General features: G+C 43.5%; 2 protein-coding genes across 11 annotated transcripts in view; one reads left to right on the top strand and one right to left on the bottom strand.

Annotated features, from left to right (window-relative positions):
- The window catches only part of LMNTD1 (lamin tail domain containing 1), a 221,479-nt gene that overhangs the window by 91,105 nt on the left and 104,085 nt on the right, over positions 1-26,289 (top strand). For all 10 annotated transcript variants that reach the window (XR_014012243.1, XR_014012244.1, XM_081210727.1 and 7 more), the window contains exons 3-8: positions 3,255-3,370; positions 6,544-6,761; positions 9,913-10,114; positions 19,737-19,923; positions 20,057-20,176; positions 24,925-25,130. Coding sequence is in view for 8 of the 10 variants with exons in the window: in XM_081210727.1 (XP_081066853.1) it covers positions 3,255-3,370; positions 6,544-6,761; positions 9,913-10,114; positions 19,737-19,923; positions 20,057-20,176; positions 24,925-25,130 (1,049 nt within the window). In the remaining 2 variants the exon portion in view is untranslated. The remainder of the gene's footprint in view (positions 1-3,254; positions 3,371-6,543; positions 6,762-9,912; positions 10,115-19,736; positions 19,924-20,056; positions 20,177-24,924; positions 25,131-26,289) is intronic.
- LOC308595990 (endogenous retrovirus group 3 member 1 Env polyprotein-like) overlaps positions 1-26,289 on the bottom strand; it is a 297,804-nt gene that overhangs the window by 234,088 nt on the left and 37,427 nt on the right. The window lies entirely within an intron of this gene.

The raw sequence follows: 26,289 nt of genomic DNA, 5'->3' as shown, positions 1-26,289 counted from the left end.
GCTGTGCAGCTTCACTCCGTGAAAGTAGCAGTCAGATCCCAGCACCGCACCACTCACCCCACTTCGCTCCGGAGCCCCAAAAATGGGATTCCCCGCGAGTAGGGGAGGCGCTCCTGGTGCCTGCCGATTCCCACGTTCCCAGGCTTCCTCCACCTGGGATTTTTAAAGGGTCCCCACCTTCGCCGCGGCGGGACGACCCAGTTCTCACGGAGCAGGTTCCTCCCGGTCAGAGGAACTCCGCCATTAGCCGATGGTGCTAACCCAGAAGTCTCCTTATTCAACATCTTTATCAACGACTTGGATGATGGACTCAAGGGCATCCTGATCAAATTTGCAGATGACACCAAACTGGGAGGGGTTGCTAACACCCCAGAGGACAGGATCACACTTCAAAATGTCCTTGACAGATTAGAGAACTGTGTGGAGATAAACTTTTGAACCAGAGCATGTTTTAAGAAGAGTGTGGAATGTATAAGGGCTTTGGAATGACGCAGTTAAAAATACTGTCGCCATATTGGGAAGTTCTGTCGGAGGGCTTAAGTCTGAGAGGAGAAATAAGAGAAATAGAACTGTTTTTATATTGTGGATGAAACTCCTCAGTGGGACTTAAGAACGACAGTTCTGTAATTAATGATGGAAAGAGCACTGTTATCTATGAAGGCGATGATATATGGAAACCATCTCGATTTGGGGACTGGAAGAACGGAAAACCCCACACAGGATTATTATTGGTGTTTATCGGCTTAAGGAGACTATCAGAAGAGATCATAAAGAAAAAAGAGAAAATATATGAACAAAATGTGATGTGGAAACAGCAAAATAGGTCTGGATAGAATTATGAACTTTGTTTGGACTGATTTGGACATTAACGCAGTAGCAAGAAGATGATCAGAATCCCCCTTCGGATCTTGAAATATGGGTTCCCTCAACAAAATTTAAAATTCGGCTTTGTAATTCGGAATTTATGTGATGTGATTTGATATGATGTGATTGGCCGGTTAATAAAAATTATTTTTTTTTTAAAAAAAAGAGATGTACACTCCAAAAAATATTTACAGTGAAATTGCAAATGTCTCCTTCCTATATCCCATGACTATAGAAGTCCAGCCTCTGTTGCAAAAGGATTTGGAATGGAACAGGGCAATAAATGAAACTCTGGTTGCTACCATCTTTAACCTTTTTCCCTTACTACCCCTTTGTTTTTCACTTGACACTTTCCAAGTATTCTTCCACCTGGAACTTGGTGATGCGTAGAATGTGGGGCTGCCACCACCAATAGCAGCTGTGCCATATCTCTTCATGCCACCCTCTCCCCTGGGAATGTTTAATGAAACAAAGCATGTGATATGATGTTAACCCACTGAGAGTTTTCCTAACCCTGCAAATGGCAGCCAGTGAAGAGGGAAAGGCAGTTATGCCATGTCACATGGTTTGTTTTACTAGGACTATGTAGAAATTGGTGCCTTGAAATGCAGTGAGGTTGCTACTCTGCCCCACTTCAAGTCCCATTCTTAAGTTGCAGGCCAGAATGGCTGCGGGGATGCCTTCAGCTGATGCCAATCATCTTATCTGTTACCTGTCACTGAACTTCAATTCACTGAAGCTGTCACCTGCGCATGCACAATGACTGTCTGAAACTGTGGTGTCTAGTGGAGGCTGATTTGAGGGAAAGTACATCAGATAGGACTATTTCTCAAGCTACAGGATTCAGGTGGATTGTGGCTGATGCCATGTCTATCCATCTTCAAACATCAGCAAAGGGAGAACGTTAGAGCGACGTAAACAGTAACATGTACACAGCCTGAACGACACGGGGTTGGGGGAAGACTCCTGAGTTTTTAAACAAGATTTTATTGTGTTTTCCCCAAATAATTATTACAGATAAAGCAAAGAAAATGAAAGCAGAATGCTGGGTATCAATATTTTTCAGTGTGGGGGGGTAGCTGTTATGTACTGAAGTTCTCACCCTAGGCCAGCAGGGAGATACTGTAGATAGTTCAGGTCCACATATGCAAATAAGGGATCGAAAGTGACATTCAGTGATTGGATAGTTACAGAAAATGGTTACTGTTGCGTTCTAGTGGAGCTCTATATAAGCAGGCTGGTTGAACCCTTCAGTTCAGTTCTGTTCTGGCCTGTGAATAAACAAGAGCTGTTTGAAGAATTGCTGTGTCATCTGATATGTTCACTCATAACTTAACACTGGCGACGAGGATGGGATGGATGGACAACAGAGCATAGCCAGATACGGCCACCCTCTGAGCGGAGCTGAATCACTGAGCCAACGCCTTCATTTTGATGATTCCCGAGTGGCCAACGTGGATCTTCCGGCAGCGCCTGTATCGGCTGCCACTGTGGCCTCTGCATCTGCCCAGGATCGCACCATCAGCCGTGTGCCCAACTGGGTGTGGAGGGGGTGGCCACAAGGACCTTTTGCATCGGAGATCCAGCCATTCGCAACCAGACAACACGAACTCTCGGTTCATCGCGGCTGTCTGCTGTGGGGAGACAGCGTCGTGATTTCCCAAAGACTCCGACAACGTGTTCTTGAGGCTCTGCACGCTGGCCACCCGGGAATCGTCAAAATGAAGGCGTTGGCTCGGTGTTACATCTGGCGGCCTAACATGGACGATGCCATCACTGCCTGGGTTTCTGCCTGTCAAGCGTGCCAAGAATCGAGGCCTGCGCCACCGGCAGCTAAGGGACACACCTGGGAGATGCCCAAGACACCCTGGTCAAGGGTGCATATCAATCTGGCTGGCCCCTTTCATGGCCGGACCTTTATGGTAGTGGTGGACGCCTATTCCAAATGGCTGGAGGTGGCCCTGATGCCCTCCACCACTACCGAGGCTGTCATCTGGGTGCTGTGAGGCCTCTTTGCGACTCATGGGTGTCCTGATGTCCTCGTCTCCGACAACGGACCGTAGTTCACCTCAGGCACTTTTGAGCGATACCTTTTGGGACTGGGCATCCGCCATGCCCTAACAGCAACCTTATTTTTCTCCCTTTAGATTTTATTGCTGTTTTAACTGTATTTTAATATGTTTCATTTGTATTATTGTTGCTGCCCTGATTACCATTTGGTACAACAGCAAGATAGTAAAAAAATTAATAAGGTGCCTTTAGAAAGGGCAGGATCTATCTCCATCCGTCCAAAACAATTGCATTAACCTAACATGTATGAAACTTAACTTGCCACAGATGCTTAATTCCACAGTCTCCTCCTTTTTTGCCCCTCCCCTTCTTTTTTTAAGCAAATACAAGGTCAACTTCAAAACAAGTTAAAAGCTCTAGATGCTATTCAGGACCAAAATGCTTCTCTGCTGGAAGAAATCTCTACACTGAGAAACAGCTTTGGATATTTTAATGGGTAAGTGCATTCAGAGGTGCTGTGAACAGCACAGCATCCTCCTTTCTTTAAATAAATGTCTTTATTTTAGTTTTTATCACAGCATTAAATGACAGTACAAAATACAACCATGCAATATGGAGCATGGGCTCAGAGTGGACTCAAGTCGTGTTCTCTCTAGAGTAGATCAATCTACTTTTTTTACAAGTTGAAAAAAGAGAAAGAATCCTCAACCACCTTGAACATCTCAGCTAATTGGCAGCCCCTGTCCCTCTTCCCTGAAGAGCCAAGCCCTTCTGTCCACTGAGGGGGCTCTCGGGGTCAAGCAGGCCCCCCCGGGTTGCACAGGGCCACACACCTGCGCCCACTAACCTGGCCCTAATGGCACCAGGGAGTGCAGCATCTATAGGCTGTGTCTGTATCTGCTACTTCTCATGCCATATTTCTGTGCCTTCTCTGTTGTTGTTCTGCCAATGTCGTTGGTGCTTGAAACAACAAGCATAAACAAGGCTGAAATGCCTGATTCTACTTCCTTTTTTAAAAAAGAAATACAGAGAAAGCTTTAGTTGTCACAAATTATTGTGTTAGCCTAAGGTAGGCCTATGCAACTTGTAACCCAGAGACTTCACTTTGTTTGCAGTTCTAATCAGACAATAAAAGCAGAGTGTTTATCTGAATCCAAATGTGCTTCTCTTGCATGGTTCCTGGGCTTCATTCTACCCCTGACCTCAGTTAAAGCCACTACATTTGGGTATGGCACTGAGTGTAGTTTTGCCAAGAGAGTATAACCTAGAATGCTCCCCCAGAATCAATGAAATGAATCCTTGAGACTAGGGAGCTTGAAAACCCTTGTCCTATAGAATATGAAAAATCTGACATCCATGTTCTTAGCACAAGTGCTGGTTTTGACCTCAAGAGCCTTAAATGGCTCACACCTGCAATACTGCAAGGACCGCCTCCCCCATATGAATGGATCTGAACCCTGCAATGGTCATCGGAGACCTTTCTTCAATGGGCCTCCTCCAAGGGAGGTCCAGAGGACGGCAGCATGAGAATAGACCTTTTGTGTGGTGGCTCCCCATTTGTGGCATGTTCTCCCCAAAGAGGCTCCCCTGGTTCCATCATTATATATCTTTAGGCACCAGGCAAAAACATTCCACTATAGCCAGGCCTTTGGCCTTTTAGAAGTGGGCTGGATGTTTTTAATGTATTTCTTTTTCCTCTTGATTTTAATTTTTCTGTGTAGGACTTTTTGTCTGCCTGTTTGTTTGTAAGATGCTTTGGGTTGCTCTGGGCAAGTTAAAGCAACTAAAAACTTCAATAAATAATAGTAGTAATAATAAAGCAGCCTTCCACAATTATTCACAAAATCATGATATGCTAATGGGCAGAGCATTGGCATACCTTGGTATGCAGAGGTGACTAAGGGCTCACCCCCCTCCCTTGTGTTTGTCCTGCTAAGACTCACAATCTGGCACTGAATCAGACCAAATGGCAGCCGGGTTTTCAGCGGACGGCTGTTTGTTCTGATTCAGTGGAACAAATTATCAGATGATGATATTATCCTAAGTCACATACCAACTAAATGTGGTTTGACAGCAGCTCAATGTAAATGGACTCTTTGTGCTCTTCTGCTAAAAGGCTGATATTGATTGATTGGAAAGATAAAACATAGCCCCCTTTGAACAATGGATAGAAGATATGACTACTCTTGCCACATATGAATAGATCGCTTTTAGACATAGATTGTGTATGGACCAATATCTGGAATATATTTATATAAAGCACAATGACTTGTTAATAATTTTATACTTGTTGGAATAATCACAGTGCTATATGATATATCACTCATATATCATATTGTACCACAGTTTCTTGTTTGTGTTTTGTTTTGCTTTGATTTTTCTCCGCCTTTTTCACTTTATTTCTCTACTGAAAATTTTGAATAATTTTTTTTATTTTTAAAAATGCGTTTTCAAGGGGAAAGCTGCTTCTGCTTCAAATGCAAAACCGCTCAGCCCTGTGCCAAGAAAACCCAGGACAAGCGGAAAATCACTCAGACCTGCCCTTTCTAGGCACAGGACCAGAGGAAGGGTGGGTGAGCCCAAAGTTACTGCTTCCCTGTTGAATGGCATAAACTTTTGTGGACTAGAAGGCCACCTCCTCAGATGCATGAAGATCCTAAATTGGCCTGCAATTAGTTTCAGGGGATGACACAAACATCCTAGCATTGGTCAGTAGTGGGGTAAAAACATGTAATTTCTATTCAAGCCACAGGTGAAAGGTTACAAGTTGGTGAATGATCCCCTGGGATCAGACCCTGCAACAAAGTCCACCTGCAAATTCTGTCTCCATACCTACCCGGACAATGCTATGGCAAGACCTAATAATATCACCCAGAATATCAGCGGGTCATTCATTGCTTCCATCTTCCAAGGTGACATAGACTATCATCTGCCAGCAATGCCCTTCTGCATTCTACATAGAACAAGTAGGCCGGTCTCAATATTAAATACATAAATAAAAGGACACCAATCAGACATCAAAAAGGGCAACATTCAGAAACCGGTGGGATAACATTTAACACTGACAGGACACTTTGCTGCTGACCTTAAAGTAGTCATGTTCAAGCAAAGAATTTCAAGAGGAAACTCAAGCATGAAACTGCTGCATTTCAATTTATCAGAAGATTCTGTTCTAGTGCCTCTGCCACCCACTTCACCTCTGATGGCGGGTGGACACCCAGTGATTATCTCAGCACACAGTTAGGGTGTGGATACTTAGGACCTATCCTGTAAAAGGATACGCATCCCCACCTTGGATTTGGTTAGTGCCGAATGCTAGCAATTACCAAATTTGGACAGGCAATGCATCCCACCTGTTTACCATAGATGATGGCAGCTGTATCATTTTGCACACAACCTTCCGGGAAAATATAATCTTCCTCCAGCCATTCAGCATACACTTACAGCTCAATCTTTTCCACATTGGCTCATTTCCTCTCCATACTATTGCAATGTGCCAACCTATAAGTCTTGAACCCATCATAATAGTTTGTTGGCTAAATGGTATTATCTGACTGTAGAAATGAATGGGAAGGTATAGCATATGCATTGCTGTCCCTTAGCAGGAAAGGGCTTGACTAACTGTAAATAAATGCAATTTCACCAGCTTGGTTTTTAATGTCCATACAGAATTGAGGCTGCACGCTGTCAGTTGCCCTCTGCTCCACCCCAGTTCCAGCATACCTCAGAGAACAAAGCCAACGTCTCAGCCAAGCCTTCAGAGAAAGTCCTATATTCACGCTTTATGCCGTCAACTTCAACAGTTAGCCTGTTACCAGGAAAATCATCATCAAGAATGGTCCGGTTCCCTATATCCTCCTCACTTCTGACACTAGATAAAAAAATTGGTAAGCTCACAGATTGCACCAGAGGACTTTGAAAAATGACTACACATTTCTCCCCCAGGCTAGTGGGAGCCCGTGGGCAAGACTGCCCTTAATGGAAGAGTCTTCACTAAATCATGAGGAACAAAACCTTTTTTTTAAAAAAAATGTCCCCACAGAATTAAGGCAGCACATCATGGAGTTCTGAGTTCAATGATACATCAGGGGTGGGGAACCTTTGGCATTCCCAATGTTGCTGAATTACAACACCCATCAGCCACAGGAAGCACGGCTGATGGCCAGGAAAGATGGGAGTGGTAGCTCAGCACTATCTGGAGGGCCAAAAGTCCCCACCCCCGGTGGTATACATGAAAAACTACGCTGTGCTACCACCAGACATGGGGAAGAACATAGCAGACGAAGGGTGCCAAGGGCAGCATTCAACCTAAGTTTTACTCAGAGTAGAGCCATTGAAATTAATAGACCTAACTTAGGCACAGTCAGTAATATCATTGGGTCTACTCTGAATACTGCTTAGCTGAATAGCACCCTATGAATCTTTGCTCTACATGTCAGCACAAGTACAAAGTTTACACAAACAGATAGATAGATAGATAGATAGATAGATAGATAGATAGATAGATAGATAGATAGATAGATAGACAGACAGACAGACAGACAGACAGACAGATAGTATTTCTGGTGCATGTGTATGCCTGTTACCTGAATTTGGTTGCATCCACCTTTGCCAGCCTGGTGCCCTCTGGATGGTTTGGCTGAGGTTCATGAGATTACCAAAACATTCAGTCCAAAACATCTGGAGGGCACCAGGTTGGCAAAGTCTGGGTTATAGACATTTGTGTGTCCTGTTTTTAAATGTGCTCCTTTTCTTGAATAAGGTGCACGACCCTTTATTTTGGTGGCATTGTGTAAAGCTTGTCTTCTGTCACTAGGCAGCTGTTTGTTTCAGCATTAAGCTACACCATGGGTAGGCAAACTAAGGCCCAGGGGCCAGATCTGGTCCACTCGCCTTCTCAATCCAGCCTGTGGGCGGTCCAGGAACCAGCATGCTTTTACATGAGTAGAATGTGTCATTTTATTCAAAATGCATCTCTGGGTTATTTGTGGGGCCTGCCTGGTGTTTTTACATGAGTAGAATGTGTGCTTTTATTTAAAATGCATCTTTGGGTTATTTGTGGGGTATAGGAATTCATTCATTTTTTTTCTTTTCAAAATATGGTCCAGCCCCCCACAAGGTCTGAGGGACAGTGGACCGGCCCCCTGCTGAAAAAGTTTGCTGACCCCTGAGCTACACACACAAAGATGCAGCAAACCACAGCAGAGGGACCAGAGCATTGCCTTGTGGCAGGACTGGCATATACTAGTGATGATGAGTAGAATTTCTGTTGGGAAGAAATTCAGCAGAAATGTGGCAAACTGAAATAAAGATTAGAAAAATGAGAAACTGAAAGAAACTGAAATTGCAGATTTGCTCATCCCTATGATGACATACTCTCCAAGTCTGATCTATAATTAATTTTCACTAATAGACTGCATATAATTTATTTGAATTAATTACTTAAACATCTACCAGGTGTCTAATCCAACTCACCATGATTAATTACAGACTCATCCCTGCCCACCCAAATGATGCCGAATGCCACAATTTCCTCTTCTTTGAACATTCTCAATTCAGAAACCCCATGAAGCTCCCATTGGATGCATTTCCAGACTGACAAGACAAAATTAGCCAAGGAGTTTTGGTTCAGGCTGCTCATTCTACTGCCAGTCCCATCTCTGCACAGGAAAAACAGCAGCAACACAGAGCCCAACTTGCCTAGTTTCTTCAATATGGAGATTAGTGGGTATTAAGCTGCATTTTGGCCACCATATCCCCTCTTGGGTAATGCTCATCATGTACAAAATCAACACCCTGCTAATGCACACACATCTGTTTTGGCTTCCGCTGTGTGCCTCAGTACTCTCTCTCTCTCTCTCTCTCTCTCTCTCTCTCTCTCTCTCTCTCTCTCTCTCACACACACACACACACACACACACACACACTATTGGATTATACCGACTTTTCATTTGCTACTAAGAAGACTTGTACATTACCTAAAATTGGAAGCCGATGCTCTATCTGAACAGTGCTGAATAAATATTGCCTTTTCCTGTATAACACCTTTTATTATGGAAATATGGAAGCAAAGATCCTTGCATATGCAATAAAAAAAGCTGTTGGAAAAGTTCTGTCTGAGGACTGTAACTAGAAACCAGACTAGTTTTGAGGCTACAAAAATTAAAAGCAAAATATTCCTTCCTTCAGACATTTAACTGCACGATGGCTGGTTTTGGATTTTTGAAGCTTTTTCCTAGGATAGCACGGCTTCTTAGAAAATAATTCCCATAATCCACACTTCCAAGATTCCAGCTACCAACACACAATATTTGACAGTGTCAACATAATCCATGTTGCACTAACATAAGCACTTCCCTCTCTCTACTGTTCTTAAACTTTCTTACAGCATACTGCCTAAACATCTTCAGATTATTCTCACCCCACCCCTGAAAAAACCCCACAGTTGGCCAGTCGTGGCTTGAGCTGCCTCCAAGTTGGCTGCCATGGGTGGCCATGGGTCCTTGAGGTGGCTCCAGAATGTTGCCTCCTGTGAAGATAACCTTTTGTCTGGTGCCAAGGGGAAGTTTCCCAACTGTCCAACAGAGAACTGTAAAAGGAGTAGGAGAAAAACACAACAATAGTAGACCTATTAGGAGATATTAGCACCATCATTACGTAGGTGGAAGAAGGTTCAATAGATTCATTACTGGCTTCCGGCTGAAGCTGTACCTTCTACCCACCAAGCAATTTTATGGAAACAGCTATTCCACTGATGGTCCCATTTATTATGTTTTAGCTACTGAAGGTAATTCCAGCAAGGTAATAAATCTGCATGTCACTAGCAAAAATTCACTTTACCAGCTGTGTCTCATTTTATAGCCATAGGTTTGCAAGAGGCTCAGGGAACACCGTTTCACATTAACGGTGGAACTAACAGAAAGTAAATTAGATTATGCAAATTCATTTCCATAAACTGTTCCGAATGTTAGTCTCTCCCTCTCCCCCTTTTTAAAAATTACATTTTATATTTCTCGCTGTTACTCTTTTGCTTACCAGCCCCCAGCAGCAGCAGCTTTTTGCTACAAAAACAATTCCCTCCTTGCTCCAGCATTTCCAGCTTTGGGAGTGATGCACTTGGACAAGGTCAGGACTACATCAAATCTTTATTTGCTGATTCCAAGAAGACTACCCTGGAACCAAGGGACAAAGCAAGGAAGATGCACGTTCCACCGGAATACTACAACTCTTCAGCATCCAGGTACTCTTATGAGGTGGTGGTGGAATTGCCTCATTGGAGGCTGAAATTATTCCATTTCCTTCAGCTACAAGACTCTGGGCACAAGTCAAAGGGAGAAACTGTGGATACCTGATGGGGCTGATGGCCATGTTCAAAATGGAGTGTTGAAGTAGATGGATCCTTGATCTGATCCAGCAAGCAAGTCTTTCTCTTCTCAAGATATTGCATCTCTTTGACAATGGCTGGGATCCAAAGAACAACACAACTAGCTCATAGTGGCTGAGAGAACTTTTGACTTCTGATTCTCAAACAGCAGGCTCAAGTGCTAGAAACAGCTTGCTGGGTGAGGCAGAGTCACTATGCTAGCTTCCCAGCTTGTAGGTTGCCGTTGTTTACCAAGAGGGCTGTGTGAGGTGGCAGAAAGTCAGTGTGGTGCAAACACACTGGCAGAGCCCATCTGTCAATGCATTTGGGCCACAGTGACCACCTCCCCATCCTGAGAAGCAACAGCCTAACTTGGTTGTCCACATCCAGGTACTCGATTTAGCACCAGGCCAGACTAGAAGGTTGGCGGGGTTGTCATTGTCCATCTCTTTTGCCGGAAAACCTCTTGATCTTGGGATGGACTAAGAGGGCTTGTTTCTGATGTTGGGTCAGAGGGAAGATTGGGGATGCTGCTGGTGTTCAGCCCTCCTGCTACTCAGTGGTCTCCCAGACCAATCAGGCCAAGGTGGTCTCTAAAGTGGTGGTTGGGGGCCATGCAGAGACTGCTCTTGGGCTGGTTCAGGACTTCATGTCCCCCATGACATGGCTGTCACAAGTGGGCATTGCTCCAATACACCATGGACTGCACACCCAAATGTAGTTTTTTACCTGGGATGGACAAAAGGTGGTGGAGTTCATGCCAAACACTCTCTTGTCATGGTCAGACTAGACATGTAAAAGTTATGGAAATTTTGAAGCCATGAGGAAAAAACGTTTCTCCCCCTGTTTTTTTCCAGAAAAAAATGGAAATTTTGGGAAAATTGAAAAAAAGTTCAGGGTGGAGTAGTTTTACAAATTGCATGAAACACAGTGTAGATAAAAGTATTATGCTTGCAATAAAACAGGTAACCACCCCCAACAAAAGCAACAAAAAAGGCAAAAAACCATCAACAGAGTCTGGGAGGCTAAGAGTGCCTTTGTCATCTTTGGGTGGTATGACAGCTGTGGCTTTTTCTGGACTGGGATAGCTTGACCATAGTAGTCCAGGCATTGAGGACTTCAAGACTGAATAACCCCAATGCACTCTATGTGGGGCTTCCTTTGCACTGCTCCAAAACTGCAGCTGGTACAGAATGCTGCAGCATGATTGCTGTAACATCTTGTCACACGTGCACTAGTTGCGGGAGCCAAGGCCCCCTCAATATTGAGCAGTAACATCACATAGAATCATAGAATCATAGAGTTGGAAGAGACCACAAGGGCCATCGAGTCCAACCCCCTGCCAAGCAGGAAACACCATCAGAGCACTCCTGACATATGGTTGTCAAGCCTCTGCTTAAAGACCTCCAAAGTAGGAGACTCCACCACACTCCTTGGCAGCAAATTCCACTGTCGAACAGCTCTTACTGTCAGGAAGTTCTTCCTAATGTTTAGGTGGAATCTTCTTTCTTGTAGTTTGGATCCATTGCTCCGTGTCCGCTTCTCTGGAGCAGCAGAAAACAACCTTTCTCCCTCCTCTATGTGACATCCTTTTATATATTTGAACATGGCTATCATATCACCCCTTAACCTCCTCTTCTCCAGGCTTGCTGTTCCGCTTAAAGCACCTAAGTTGTGAACTGGAGTTCCAACTCTTGTTGACAGCCTCACTTCTGTGAAAGTGAATATTTATTTATTTATTTTTAAGGCATTTATATACCGCTGAATTGTTAGCATTTCTAAGCAATCTGTGAAACCTTCATGTGTGAGACCCAGCAGCAGGCAGGGATGGGGTGCAACAGAGCTGCACCTCCACCTTATTTTGCAGCTATGGGGGTATTAAGGAGAAAAGCACAAGCTCCACGCTGTTCCTGGCAATTCTAATTACATCATGCTCTGGGGATCACGAGTGATCTCTGATGCATCTCCCAGGTGGTACCCAAGCATAGTGAAAATAGGGAAGAAATACTGATGAGCTAGATGTTTCTTTGAAGTATCCATCTTATACAGTCGTACCTTGGTTCTCAAACACCTTGTGACTTGAACATTTGGCTCCCAAACACCGCAAACCCAGAAATGAGTGTTCTGGTTTGCAAACTTTTTTTGGAACCCGAATGTCTGAGGTGGCTTAACCCATGCTCTACTGTATGCCCATAACTTAGCTGGATTGTGTCCACAGAGGACAAAGCTTGTAGTTGAATATTTCTTCTTTGTTGTTAAATAATTTCTTATTGTTTTTCACAATTTAATTCCACATTAACATCAATAAAAAAGAACATTTTTACCCCCCAGTCCCCAAAACCTTTTCTTCAAGATTCCATGAATCTGCGGACTTCCCTCCATCCCATCTTCTGGTTCTTTATGTAAACAAAATAATAATAATAATAATAATAATAATAATAATAATAATAATAATAATAATAATAATAATAATAATAATAATTTATTATCTGTACCCCGCCCATCTGGCTGGGTTTCCCCAGCCACTCTGGGCGGCTTTCACAAAGACCAAAGATACACTAAAATGTCACACATTAAAACCTTTCCTGAACAGGGCTGCCTTAAGATGTCTTCTGAATGTCAGGTAGTTGTTTATCGCTTTGACATCTGATGGGAGGGCATTCCACAGGGTGGGCGCCACTACCGAGAAGGCCCTCTGCCTGGTTCCCTGTAGCTTTGCTACTCGCAATGAGGGAACTGCCAGAAGGCCCTCGGCGCTGGACCTCAATGTCCGGGCAGAACAATGGGGGTGGAGACGCTCCTTCAGGTATACTGGGCTGAGGCCGTTTAGGGCTTTAAAGGTCAACACCAACACTTTGAATTGTGCTCGGAGACGTACTGGGAGCCAATGTAGGTCTTTCAAGACCGGTGTTATGTGGTCTTGGCGGCCCTCCCAGTCACCAGTCTGGCTGCCGCATTCTGGATTAGTTGTAGTTTCCGGGTCACCTTCAAAGGTAGCCCCACGTAGAGCGCATTGCAGTAGTCCAAGCAGGAGATAACTAGAGCATGCACCACTCTGGTGAGACAGTCCGTGGGCAGGTAGTGTCTCAGCCTGTGTACCAGATGGAGCTGGTAAACAGCTGCCCTGGAAACAGAATTGACCTGCGCCTCCATGGACAGCTGTGAGTCCAAAATGACTCCCAGGCTGAGCACCTGGTCCTTCAGGGGCACAGTTACCCCATTCAGGATCAGGGAGTCCTCCATACCAGCCTGCCCCCTGTCCCCCAAAAACAGTACTTCTGTCTTGCCAGGATTCAACCTCAATCCATTAGCCGCCATCCATCTTCCAACCGCCTCCAGGCACTCACAAAGGACCTTCACCGTGGTTCTGATTTGAAAGAGAGGTAGAGCTGGGTATCATCTGCATATTGATAGACACCCAGTGCAAACCCCCTGATGATCTCTCCCAGCGGCTTCATATAGATGTTAAAAAGCATGGGGAGAGGACAGAACCCTGAGGCACCCCACAAGTGAGGGCCCAGGGGTCTGAACACTCATCCCCCCCCCCCACTTTCTGAACACGGCCCAGGAGAAAGGAGCGAAACCACTGTATAACAGTGCCCTCAGCTCCCAGCCCCTCAAGACGGTCCAGAAGGATGTTATGGTTGATTGTATCAAAGGCCACTGAGAGATCCAGCAGAACTAGGAAACAGCTCTCACCTTTGTCCCTAGCCCGCCAGAGATCATCGACCAGCGCGACCAAGGCAGTTTCAGTCCCATGATGAGGCCTGAATCCCGACTGGAAGGGATCCAAATGGTCCGCTTCTTCCAGGCGTGCCTGGAGTTGTTCAGCAACCACCCGCTCAATCACCCTGCCCAAGATCGGAAGATTTGAGACTGGGCGATAGTTGGCCATATTGGCAGGGTCTAAAGATGTTTTTTTAAGAAGCGGTTTAATGACCACCTCTTTCAGCAGGTCTGGGAAGGCTCCCTCACAGAGGGATGCATTCACCACCCCACGAAGCCCATCACCCAGTCCTTCCCGGCTCTCTTTTATCAGCCAGGATGGGCAAGGATCAAGGAGACAGGTGGTTGGTTTCACTCGTCCAAGCAGCCTGTCCACATCCTCGGAGGTAACAGATTGAAATTGTAAAATTCACTTACAATTCCATATCCATTTACCCAATTTTCTAATAATTACACATAGTTAATCAAATCTTACTAACATCTGTGGTTAACTATTATTATTTTTTCTAATTTTATCCCCATCCCTACTAATTGCAAGCATTTAATCAAAGCCTGCTAATGTACCAATATCTACAATATTTTGCACATAAACAATAACCATTTCCAAGACTATTTCCCATTCTTTTTCCTAACTTTGGCATACTTTAATTTCATCAGCAGACATCTGTCAGTTGAGGCAAGTTCCAAATCCAGCTCATCTTCCCTCCAAACTTCTCTCAGTCTCAAAGGTTGTACTTTCTGCCTCATTTTCTCCACCACGACCGCCTCAAGTGTTTTCTGCCTAAACCACAAAAATTCCAAATCTACCCTTTTGTAGTTTTTTCATATCAATAATTTTTCCCAGTTTTCAGGCTTCCTCTCCAACTTTTGCCTAGGAACATCCCCTTCCTCAGTTCTCCCTGTCCAAGACTCTATTAGTTCAATTGATTCTGTTACCCTTTTAATGCTTTGATCCATTCAGGTTGTAAACTCATCTGTTATTTTAGCCATAATTTCCTTCATCTCTCTCATAAATTCTTTTTTCAATTCAGAAAAAAGATTCACCTATTCAAATTGAAATTTATCCCCCGGGTCCTGTACTTGGGCCCTTCTGCCCAAACTCAACTCTGACGGTTTAATCATTGTCATATTTTCGTCTTTCCGTTGTTCTCAAAACAGCCAGTTTTCACCACCACCTTATCAGTTTCAAGGCCATTCCATGTAAGTTCTCAGTAAACAGTAACAGTTTCTGTGCTTTCCCACTACACCCCCTTCTTTTGACCTGTTTACTTTATACACATATGCAGTTTAACATAAAACCCAAATTCTATCTTGATATTCATATATAACAAATATCTACCTTAGGAAAGAGTCAGAAACAATATATCCATAAGAATTACCACTTAATTGTCCAGGAAAGAGAGTACTAAATTCAGTATCCAATTTTCAAAAATGTTTCAGGGTAGAATGAAGAGTTGCAGCACTTGAAGATCCTTATAAATAGATATATCAACTGTTATGTACTGAAGTTCTCACCCTGGGCCAGCAGGGGGATACTGTAGATAGTTATGCAAATGAAGGATCGAAAGTGACGTTCAGTGATTGGATAGTTTGTATGCAAATGAAGGATCGAAAGTGACGTTCAGTGATTGGATAGTTTGTATGCAAATGAAGGATCGAAAGTGACGTTCAGTGATTGGATAGTTTTAGAAAGTTGCTACAGTTACGGTACGTTGTTCTGGAGCTCTATATAAGCAGGCTGACTGAGCTCTTCAGTTCAGTTCTGTTCTGGCCTCTGAATAAACAAGAGCTGTTTGAAGAATCGCTGTGTCATCTGATATGTTCGCCCACAACTTAACATCAACCTCTTTTGCTAGTTTTTTTTCCTCCTTAAAATTCCAATATGTATACAGTAAACCAAGTTCAGTGCTCTGTAGTTCCCTCCAGCCGAGATAAAGTTTTCTTATATTCCCCCAACAGAGTACTTTAATTTTCTTACCAAATCTCATCTGCTGAGTTCAGTTTTAACGGCGGCTGCAGTTCAAAATTCAGTTTCCACTTTTATACTCCAGTATTAGTAACAAGCCAACCGGGGAAAAGCTTTGGAAGGGCAGTGTAAGGGCTCTCAGATGTCAGAGTCCTGGCACTGCCTTCCCTTTTCCATACACAAATACTGTTGTGGCCAGCTTTAAAACCCTGTAGCAATGTCAAAAAATAAAGAATGGGTTTCACTTGCTTTGAATTCTCCCATCAGCAGGCCCACACAGTAAATATCAAATAAGATCATAGTTTTCTACTTGCAAATTTTTTCTATGTATGGTTAATTACCCAGAAGACAAAGAACGGACTTCCTTTTTAATCCTTTGTCTGGCGCCGAATTAAGCTTACTGTATATATTTGAGTATAAGCCGACCCAAATATAAGCCAAGGCACCTAATTTTAGGACAAAAAACTAGGAAAACGGGGCTCAGATCTGTCAGAGTGATCAGATCTGTGCTCCGTTGCAGAGATCAGAAGTCTGTAGTTGAGTATTTAAAACCTTCCCATCTGGTGGCCATAAGCAAAGAAACAAATTAAGACGATCCATCAATGAAATGGAACAGTGGCTCTCAAACCACAACATTTAAGAGCCACTTATTCAGTCTGCTTTTACACTTTTCTACCAACCTTACTATATGCTTGTGAAACATGGACAACTTATAAATGCCATCTCCAACTCCTTGAAAGATTCCATCAACGGTGTCTCCGAAAAATTGTACACATCACTTGGGAAGACAGGTGAACTAATATCAATGTACTGGAAGAAGCAAAGCTCACCAGTGTCAAAGCAATAATTCTTCAACATCAACTTCGTTGGATTGGTCATGTTGTGCGGATGCCTGATGATTGTCTTCCAAAGCAACTACTCTATTCCAAACTTAAAAATGGAAAGTGTAATGCTGGTGGTCAACAAGAGAGGTTTAAAGACTCTCTAAAGGCAAATCTTTAAAAATGTAGTATAAACACTGACAACTGGGAAACACTGACCTGCGAGCGCTCCAGTTGGAGAACAGCCTTGACCAAAGGTATCATGGGCTTTGAAGATACTCGAACTCAGGACGAAAGGGAGAAACGTGCTAAGAGGAAGGCACGCTTGGCAAATCCACACAGTCATCAACTCCCGCCAGGAAACCAATGTCCCCACTGTGGAAGGACGTGTGGATCCAGAATTGGCCTCCACAGTCACTTACGGACTCATTTTTAAAATTGTGTTTATGGAAAACAATCTTATTCGGCTACGAAGGATCGCCAGAGAGGAAGAAGAAGACACTTTTCATAGAATTGTGGGTCATGCTGACCAATACTATAATCAACTGAGTTACATGTTGAAAAGAAACACACATAAACTGTTAATCTGGCATGAGTATCTGAGGCTGCAAAAATATGTCAGTTTGACCTGAGTTGCTGTAAATGTGCTTTTGGGAAATTAATAATTGTCGGATTAAACACCCACAAACCAGAACTATCAGCAAAAGAGAACAAGGCTTGAACATACCACAGTATGTATAAAACAAACAATTCTTAAACCGCATCAGATATATGGAGTTGCTGCATTTTTTTGGCTTTCTGTGGTTCTCTAACACGTCCTGAAATAATTATTAACACCTAGTGGGGGCTGGGGGTGGACAGCTCTGTCAATGGAGTTGCCTTAACTAAGTAAAAGTCCAGAGATAAACCTGTTTCTTTCCAGTACCTACAGGTGATTGTGTCTGTTCTGTCCAGTAGTCCCTCGACCCCCTAAAAAACATTGTTGTTTTTTAAACCCAGAACCTTTGTCTCATTTTTGCTCTGTCATTTCTGGGGGGAAATACCATTTCTGGAAAAAGCAGAATACATTAAATCTTAATCATTTCAACACATTGCCTCTTGGTGGGTTGTTTTTGTTTTTTTAAGTAACATTCTCATGACTCCAGTAAGAAGGAAACTACCAAAGCAGGGAAAGGGAGAGGATACTTCAAGATCTCACAGGCTCAGGCTTGGGCTTGGGCTGGTTCCGCTTATTTTCACAAGAAGCAGAACCAGCAGAGCTTTTCCTGGTCTTTGCCACTTCAGGCTGAATGTAGCACCCTCTAATATTTCTCTGATGAAAATAGGAACGTGCAGGGTCAGCTCAAGAGAAACAGATGGGGGAAATAGAGAGAGGGAGAAGCAGGAGGAGAAATAAGATTTGTGCCACATGGGATGGAATAGGACAGAATATGTGACCTGAGAAATCAGCCCCAGTGATATACTCTTAGTTGGCAAGTTTCCAGACCAGAAACTACTTCTTGCTACCTACAACCTGTATCCAGACCCTGTGTCCCTATTTTACAGGGAAGTCCCTGGTTTAGAGAAGCTGTCCCGGTTTCTGATTTGATCCCAGAATGTCCCACTTTTCCTTAGGATGTCCCTATTTTCAATGGAGAAATGTTGGAGGGTATGGAGTTATCCAATCCCCAAGCCATTTGAAGGCAATCCTATATAGGGAATTTTTTTATGTTTTATTGTGTTTTTTATATATGTTGGAAGCTGCACAGAGTGTCGGGGGGCAACCCAGTAAGATGTGTGAGGTATAAATAGTAAAATTATCATTATATAATGGGACACCCCTATTTTTATCGAAGAAATGTTGGAGGCTATGGCTGTCTCCAACCACTTGTAGGTCCAGGCCATGCAATCCCCACTTCCTCCGCTTAGATGAGCTCCCATCAAGGAGACCACACAGTTCAATGGAATCATATCAGGCCACAACTTTATTGGCTACAGCTGGTTTGGCAAAGGCATTGGGTGAGCATTTATTTCCAGGCTGCCTATCGGAAAGAACATCATGGTCATCCTGGCAGTGGGGATTCCTGCCACTTACATCAACTAGGGGGATCCCCGCAGGGATCCCCGTCTCTAGGAGCACTGAGGCCCAAAGCGCCCATCTGGGCGAATGGAGAGAAGCAACTCCATCATGGATCCCTTTAACGGGATACCCTATTTCTGGACTGGAAGGTGAAGGTACAACCCCTCCCTCTAACCAAGGCTAAGGTTACCAAATGCCTAAACCGCCAAAGTTGTGATGATTGCTACAGGTAGGCAAAACATCCAGGTCATAGCCAATTCGCCTGGTAGTCAAATTCCAACCGGCCCCACAAATACGGCAACCACCACAGCCAAAGCAAAGTCAATTCAATGAGTAAAGGCAAAAATTATGGGAGTGGGTGGATCCAATGAAGAAGAGCGGTGGCTTTGCAAGACGGCCAGCGCCTTGCCTCCCGCCGATGATGCAGAGCTGGGTGTCAGCGTCTGATCCCTTCCAGAGCGCAAGCTTCACCTTGCGCTCCCAGCTTGAAATCCTGCTCTGCGTCAGCCTGCCAAATTGGCCAATGGCAGGCTGGCATTGAAGGAGGGCTGTCTGGGGCTTGAGGGAACAATCAGGCTTCCCTCAGGTCCGCTCCCAGGGGATTTAAGACAGCCCACGCCAGCCCCCCAACGCCCAGCCCTTCTTGGGGTAAGCGGACTTCTGGGGGGGGGGTATACAGTGACTGTGCACTACACTTGGCTGGGTAGGAAGAGTGACTCTAAATGAGGCAGCAATGCCAGCTCCCGGTGGACCCCTACTCAATCTGAGCCCCATCAAGTGCCTTATTCTGCTGTCTGATGGTGCTACCCATTGGGGGAGATTCCATGGGGAGGGACTAAGCATATATGGTAATCCCACCTTTTCTGTACTAGTAACCCCAGTATAAGTATAGAGGCACACTGAACTCAGTTATCTTCTTATTTTTAGTGCGGTTGGGAACCTTAAAATTGTTGAAGTTCATTCGCATGGCTATTATGTGAAGATACTGAACAGTTCTCCTGATAAAGAAGAGGGCATCGGAGATTATACACTCCAGCAGAACTTTGGCGGCCACCCAATAGCGATCTTCAAATTCCCCCCAAAGATCAGAATGAAGGCTAATTCTTCAGTAATGGTGAGCAAAATAACAAGGTGCATTGCAGGAGAGGTTTAGTAATCAGAGGGTTGCATTTGCTGTTATGTTGTGGAAAAATTCAAGGCAAAATTATGCAGCGTCTGACTGCTTGCTTCCTGTTTCATTGTCGCAGGTCTGGGCTGCAGATTCTAAAAGACCTTCAAAACCTCCAACAGATTATCTCTGGAAGGACCTGGACAAGTTTAAACCAGGCCCAGAATGCACCACTATCCTTTGCAATCCTTCTGGGCAGGTACTTCTGATCATAGGAGCTAACGCCTATATTTGAGGAAATCACCCCCCCCAAAAAAAAAGTTGTCTTGTGATCAGTTATATGGGGCAGGGCTTACCTAGGCCCCAAAATATTTTATTCAAGTTGGCACCCCTGCTCCTGATAGCTACCTTCCGATTCTTTTATAGTAAACTGGGATTTCCTTGGTTGGCTTTCTTAAAACTTGACCACCATGTTATTCCAGATCTTAATTAGAGATAAGGCTTATTGGTCAAAGGCCTTGACAAAGGCCAATTTTGCATTGTACCTTTAAGCACGCCGTAGCCCCCAGATAGAATAACCTAGCTGTCACTTTTTAATTCCGATCAGTATATTAGAAGAAAGGGGAGGAACAGAGAAGGTGGCTATGTGACACTTCTGAGAGAAAGGTGATAAGAAGGAAAGCAGGGCAGGGCTTTTGAAGGGACCTTAATAGCTATGTTGAAGAGAAAATGTCAGCAGGTATCACTTTTCCTATCCCTGCACAACAAGCATCAGGTCAGCCACATGGAGAATGTCAAATGATTTTGCCACATCAGAGCTATTTCCCTAGGAAATAGAGGTGCCAGAACTCACCATGAGTGCCTTCCCTGTTTTCTTAGAATGGCAATGGCCTGATTCTAAGGTGCTAGAACTGAACTCCAGTGAGTTCCAGTTTGTTTGTTTTTTTTAAAAGCCCAGTGCTATTATACTTACTCCTATTATTATATTCTATATTAAGACTAGACAGATCTTCACACACAGCTACTGCTCCCAAGCAGTGGCGGTGCCAAAATTTGGCACCCCCTCCTCTCGCCTTTCGTTCAAAGTCATTGTTGTGACGCCCCTTTGCTGCACCCTCTGAGCTCCATACCACTGCAGCTGAACCACGTTGCCCTCAATCCACCTCTGTCCCAAGGATACATCTCATATGGGGGCATTTCTCATTTCACCTGGAAGAATGAGTACCAGATCTTTAGTTTCAAATAGCTGGTAAAGAAGGAAAGAATGCTGGGTGGGAGAAGAGGAGAAGAGAGAAATTTGGTTTGTTTCCCAAAAACTATACATTCACTGAAATGGAGTTATCCTTCAAAATGTGCACTTCTTCAATTTTGCGATGTAGGTTTTTTTATTTTTTAAAAATGTACAAAAATGCATTTATTAATGGAAGTAACATACAAAAATACATTATTTTAGAGAAACCACTTGCCAAAATGTGTATATTAGGTATAATGGCATATAGAAATGTGTGTATTAGGAGAACCATGTGCTAAAATACTTAAGAATTTTCATTGCAAAAACCATTGTTTTTGCAATGAAAATTCGTAAGTATTTTAGAGGAATGTAGAGTACTGAATTATTATTTTTAAAAATATTTTTATTAGCAATTTCAACATAGCAAATTATCAAACCATATAATTGCATACATTATTCCCCCTTTTTTTCCACCCTTCCTTCCATTCCTCCCCCCCACCAGAGAGCTCCTCGCTCTGATTTCTCAGCACATATTATTCTCTGCATGTTGTAAAATTGTACATATCCTTACATTATCTATCTAACATGTTAGCTTTTTTTTGTTAGAGCGTTTATTAATTTTCCAATAAGAACATCCAATTAACATATCAAATCAAATCCAATAAAAATAAAAAAATAAAATTAAAAAGTCCAATTGTCTTCCAAATTATAGTCTTAATTTTTGTTGACTTCCCACAATCTGAATTCCGAAGCATTTTCCAAATCATAGTCCTGCCTCTCATCATCAGTGTTTTCATAATTCAATATCCTGATTTTATCCTCCACGTTTGTCTCTGGCTCTGTGTTCCTCAATCATGTCAGAAGACAAATGATATTTTTTTTCATAGAGTGCAGATTTGCCCATGTATTTCAACTATTTTTGTTTTTCAATTGTGCCGCTTCATCTAATTGTATCCATTCCAGGCTTCTGACCAACTCTTTAAGGATTGTTATTTTGGCAGCTCCCAAATTGTTAATCTTTCCCGTCCAGCTGTTATCGAAGAAACAGAGAGAAACCTCCTTCAAGGACTCCTTGTTGATTTATTCTTAAGCCGCCTGTTTGCTGTGTAGTCATATATCAGTCAGTTGACAATTGATCAGCCTTTGGAATCCACCCAGTCCCCCATCCGGGCCCTAGAGGGGGACTGCCAGACATCCATTTAGCCTTTTCTCTCTCACACAGTGAAAAAATTCTTTTTGCAAACAGTTGCATATATAATATTGTCTCCAGTCTTTGTGGCCGGCCATCAATTAGCTCCTGTTTCTCTTAATCAGGGAGATATTTCAAATATTCCGTAACTGCTTAGTGGGTGAGCACCATTTTACTCTTTGTTTTCGTCTTTAACAGGTATTTCGAATCTTAAAAGAAAAGGCGGCTGCGGATAAGTTCCAATTACCGTATTTTTCGCTCTATAACACGCACTCGACCATAACACGCACGTAGTTTTTAGAGGAGGAAAATCCGTAGGCATGCCACCTGTAGGCATTCCCTCCATAACACGCACAGACATTTCCCCTTACTTTTTAGGAGGAAAAAAGTGAGTGTTATGGTGCAAAAAATACGGTATATATAGAAGTCCATCTGTAGTCACCTTTTTAAAAGCAATTTAAGTTCTTAATGAGGCTTGGCATGAAAAACCAATTGTTAATGTTAGAAGGAAGAAAGAACATACCAAGCCCCTCCGGAGTCCACACATGCCATGTTCAAATATATAAAAGGATGTCATATAGAGGAGGGAGAAAGGTTGTTTTCTGCTGCTCCAGAGAAGCGGACACGGAGCAATGGATCCAAACTACAAGAAAGAAGATTCCACCTAAACATTAGGAAGAACTTCCTGACAGTCAGAGCTGTTCGACAGTGGAATTTGCTGCCAAGGAGTGTGGTGGAGTCTCCTTCTTTGGAGGTCTTTAAGCAGAGGCTTGACAACCATATGTCAGGAGTGCTCTGATGGTGTTTCCTGCTTGGCAGGGGGTTGGACTCGATGGCCCTTGTGGTCTCTTCCAACTCTATGATTCTATGATTCATCATGATGAGGATCTCTTTGAAGTTCGATCTTTTACACCAGAGACTGTACATACTGAAGTCCCCCCCCCCAGCTTCATCAGCTCAGAGCGTGTCTGTTTGTTTTTCAAATCTTTACATTTTCCCAAATAGATGCATCTGGCCATGGGAGTGGCATCGCAGGAGTGCAAGTCGTCCCTTGCTCCGTGACCCACTGCCCTGCCGTCTGCCACACCAGCAATCTCGGACAGACCGAGTGACCGAGACAGTCCTCCCCTACCCTGGGGAGGCTGCCAGGGCTAATTACCCTCATATCAGCCCTGAATTATCAGAACGGCTGGGGTCCAGTCATGTGGGAGTCCGCCATTTCCCACCGTCGGAAACAGGAAGTCCATCCAACAAGTTATCAACCAATAAATTTGTGTATGTTTATTCAAAACCTGCCAAGGAGTCCAGTTCATCTCGTCGTCTTTTTAGATAATTTGTAAAAAGCTCCCATTCTTCCTTAAAGTCACAGTTGTCCTTGTCCTGCAGTTTATATGTCAATTTAGCCAACTCTGCGTAGCTCATCAATTTCTCTTGCCACTGTTCCTTTGTCGGGGTTTCCTCATTCTTCCATCCTTGTGCTATCAAGACTCTTGCTGCTGTTGTAGCATACATAAATAAGTTCTTTTTTTTCTTGGCAGGTCTTGTCCTACAATCCCTAACAAAAATGCTTCTGGTTGTTTTTTTTTTTTACAAATGCCATTTTAAACATGTTTTTAATTCATTATATATCATTTCCCAATTTTTTTAAACTTCTCTACATTCCCACCACATATGATAAAAAGTCCCTTCTTTTTCTCTGCATTTCCAACATGTATTTGACCCGGTTGTAGAGAACTGAATTTAAGGCTGGAAAAATGAGAAACTGAAGTTGTCAGTTCTATTCCACCCTAGGTTCAGGGGTTAGTGATCAGCTGGTGTGCAGGCAGAAGCTGGTCAGAAGCCTGGCTCAGGGGCAGAATATGTCTTTTGCACTCAGATGGAGCCAGGGTCATCCTCTGGCATCTCCATTTTAAAGGATCAGGTAACATATGTTGGGGAGAAACTTTGCTGGAGATTCTGGAGAGCTGCTGGGCACTCAGGACAATTAGCTTGACCTGGAATAGTAATTATTACTACTTATTAAATTTCTGTTCATCTGAAGATCACAGGGCAGTTCACAACCTAAAAATACAAAACGAGAACACAAAATACATAATAAAAACAGAAAAAAACCAATAACCACAAACACATTTAAAAGGGGATAGAATATTAATCAGCCAAAGGCCTGGTTAAAGAGAAACGTTTCATCTGGTGTCTAATATGTTTATATAGTATGCTTCCTCCACCTCTGACACTCCATTTTGCATAGAAACCCTTAAGAATTAAACATTGTTCCAATCCTTTTACTAAGCACATAAAATAAATAATTAGCATTAACAGCTTGCAGCTTGGGGGGGAAAACAAAAACATACACTTTTAACTCATCTGATGTTGCCCATCCCATCTTCAGTGATTGCTGGGCAGCACTGATTCCTGCTTGCCACCGATAACCAAGACCAGCCTTGGATAGGAATGGGAAGGACTGCCTTGTTTCTTGATGTCTTTGGGGGATTTCAAGGTATGTGACATTGGGCAGCCTGATAGTCCTAGAAACAGTTTGCCTGAACATGCAGTGCAGTAATTTAAGCTTTTACTCTTCTCCTTCTAGGCTGTCGCTTGGTTTACACCCATCAATTGGAACCAAAAGCAAACAAAGGAAGGAGAAGAGGGTGGCAGAATCTGTAGAAATTTAATACAGCCTATTATTGGCATGCGCCAGCAAAAAGACCGATGGCAACCCAGGATGTTTGACGTTTGGCAGGGAAATGTTGGTCAAAATCTTACGGGGACAAATGAACCAGAATTTATTCTACGGTATTGCACCTGAATCAATTTGCATTATTTATGTAATGGTTCATATTATATCATACTATCCAACTTTTTCTTACCTGCTAGTTTTTGGGTTCAACAATGATCACAGCCTCAAAAAGAGTGGTGCAAAAGCAGGACTGTAGCTGGGGGGGGTGAGGTGGGCGATGGGGGGCACAAAAATTGGCTTTAAAATATGTCCATAAATATAAATATTGATTATTGCCTCATAAGAAATGGTTTTAAATAGAGGGTGAATTGAATGGGTGGGGGAGAGGCAGAAAGAAGAGCTGTGGCTGGGGACGCAATCTGGACAGTTCTGCCAGGGGCCTAAGATCACCCAGCTACGGCTCTGTGCAAGAGTGTGACACTAGCACTCTGGGTTTGTCAAAGGCTCACGCCAGAGTGCTGGACCTTCGGCACTCTGGCGCAACCCTGCTCACAAGACATGACCCGCCACAGCCACGGTCAGGTCCAGCAGGGCCTGCCACAGCCAGCCCCTCAAGATGAGGGGGGGCTCAGCCCCATCCCAATATATGGGGGGGGGGGCTTGGGTGTCCTCAGTCCCATAGAGTTGGCACCTATGCTAATAATTAAAATGGCTTGTTTATTATAAGGATTCCTCACTGTTCTTTGGGAAGCTCAGAGTGGCTTCTGTGAGGCTTCCAGTGGCCGTCCCTCGTGGCACTCGTGCATTGTCTTGTTCCAGCAGAAGGTGCTTCTGGGCTCCTCACTGGAGCAGATTACCGTATATCACACCCTTCCTCCTTCACAAGCCCAGGGCAACAGCAATTCCAAGTACCTTTCTTTTTCCCTTCTGGAGGCTTCAGATTTTAAAAGGCCTCACATAAACTTTTGCAAGTTTTTTCCTTGAAAGTGTGTAGAGGTTACTCAGCACAGACAAATCAATATGGAAGGAGTCCATGGAGATTGGGGAGGGGGTGGAAAGCCTACCAGCTAACACATCTTTTTGTTTTTTGCACTGTAGTACTGCAGACTGGAATGCAAAAGCCTGCAATTTCAATACAAGTCTAACGAGCAAAGTCTTTGGAATTCTGCTGGCAGGGTAGAATGATAGTCTTTTAATTTAAAGCAGTTTAGCTGGATAAAGCTTTCTGCATGTAAATTCTTAGCTGTCTGTTCGCTAAAACATCATCTTCCAAGA

This window comes from Podarcis bocagei (genome assembly GCF_964188305.1).
Source record: "Podarcis bocagei genome assembly, chromosome: 10".
Lineage (NCBI taxonomy): Eukaryota > Metazoa > Chordata > Lepidosauria > Squamata > Lacertidae > Podarcis > Podarcis bocagei.
The sequence above is the reverse complement of the archived record's forward strand: the minus strand, read 5'-3'. Positions and strand labels throughout refer to the sequence as shown.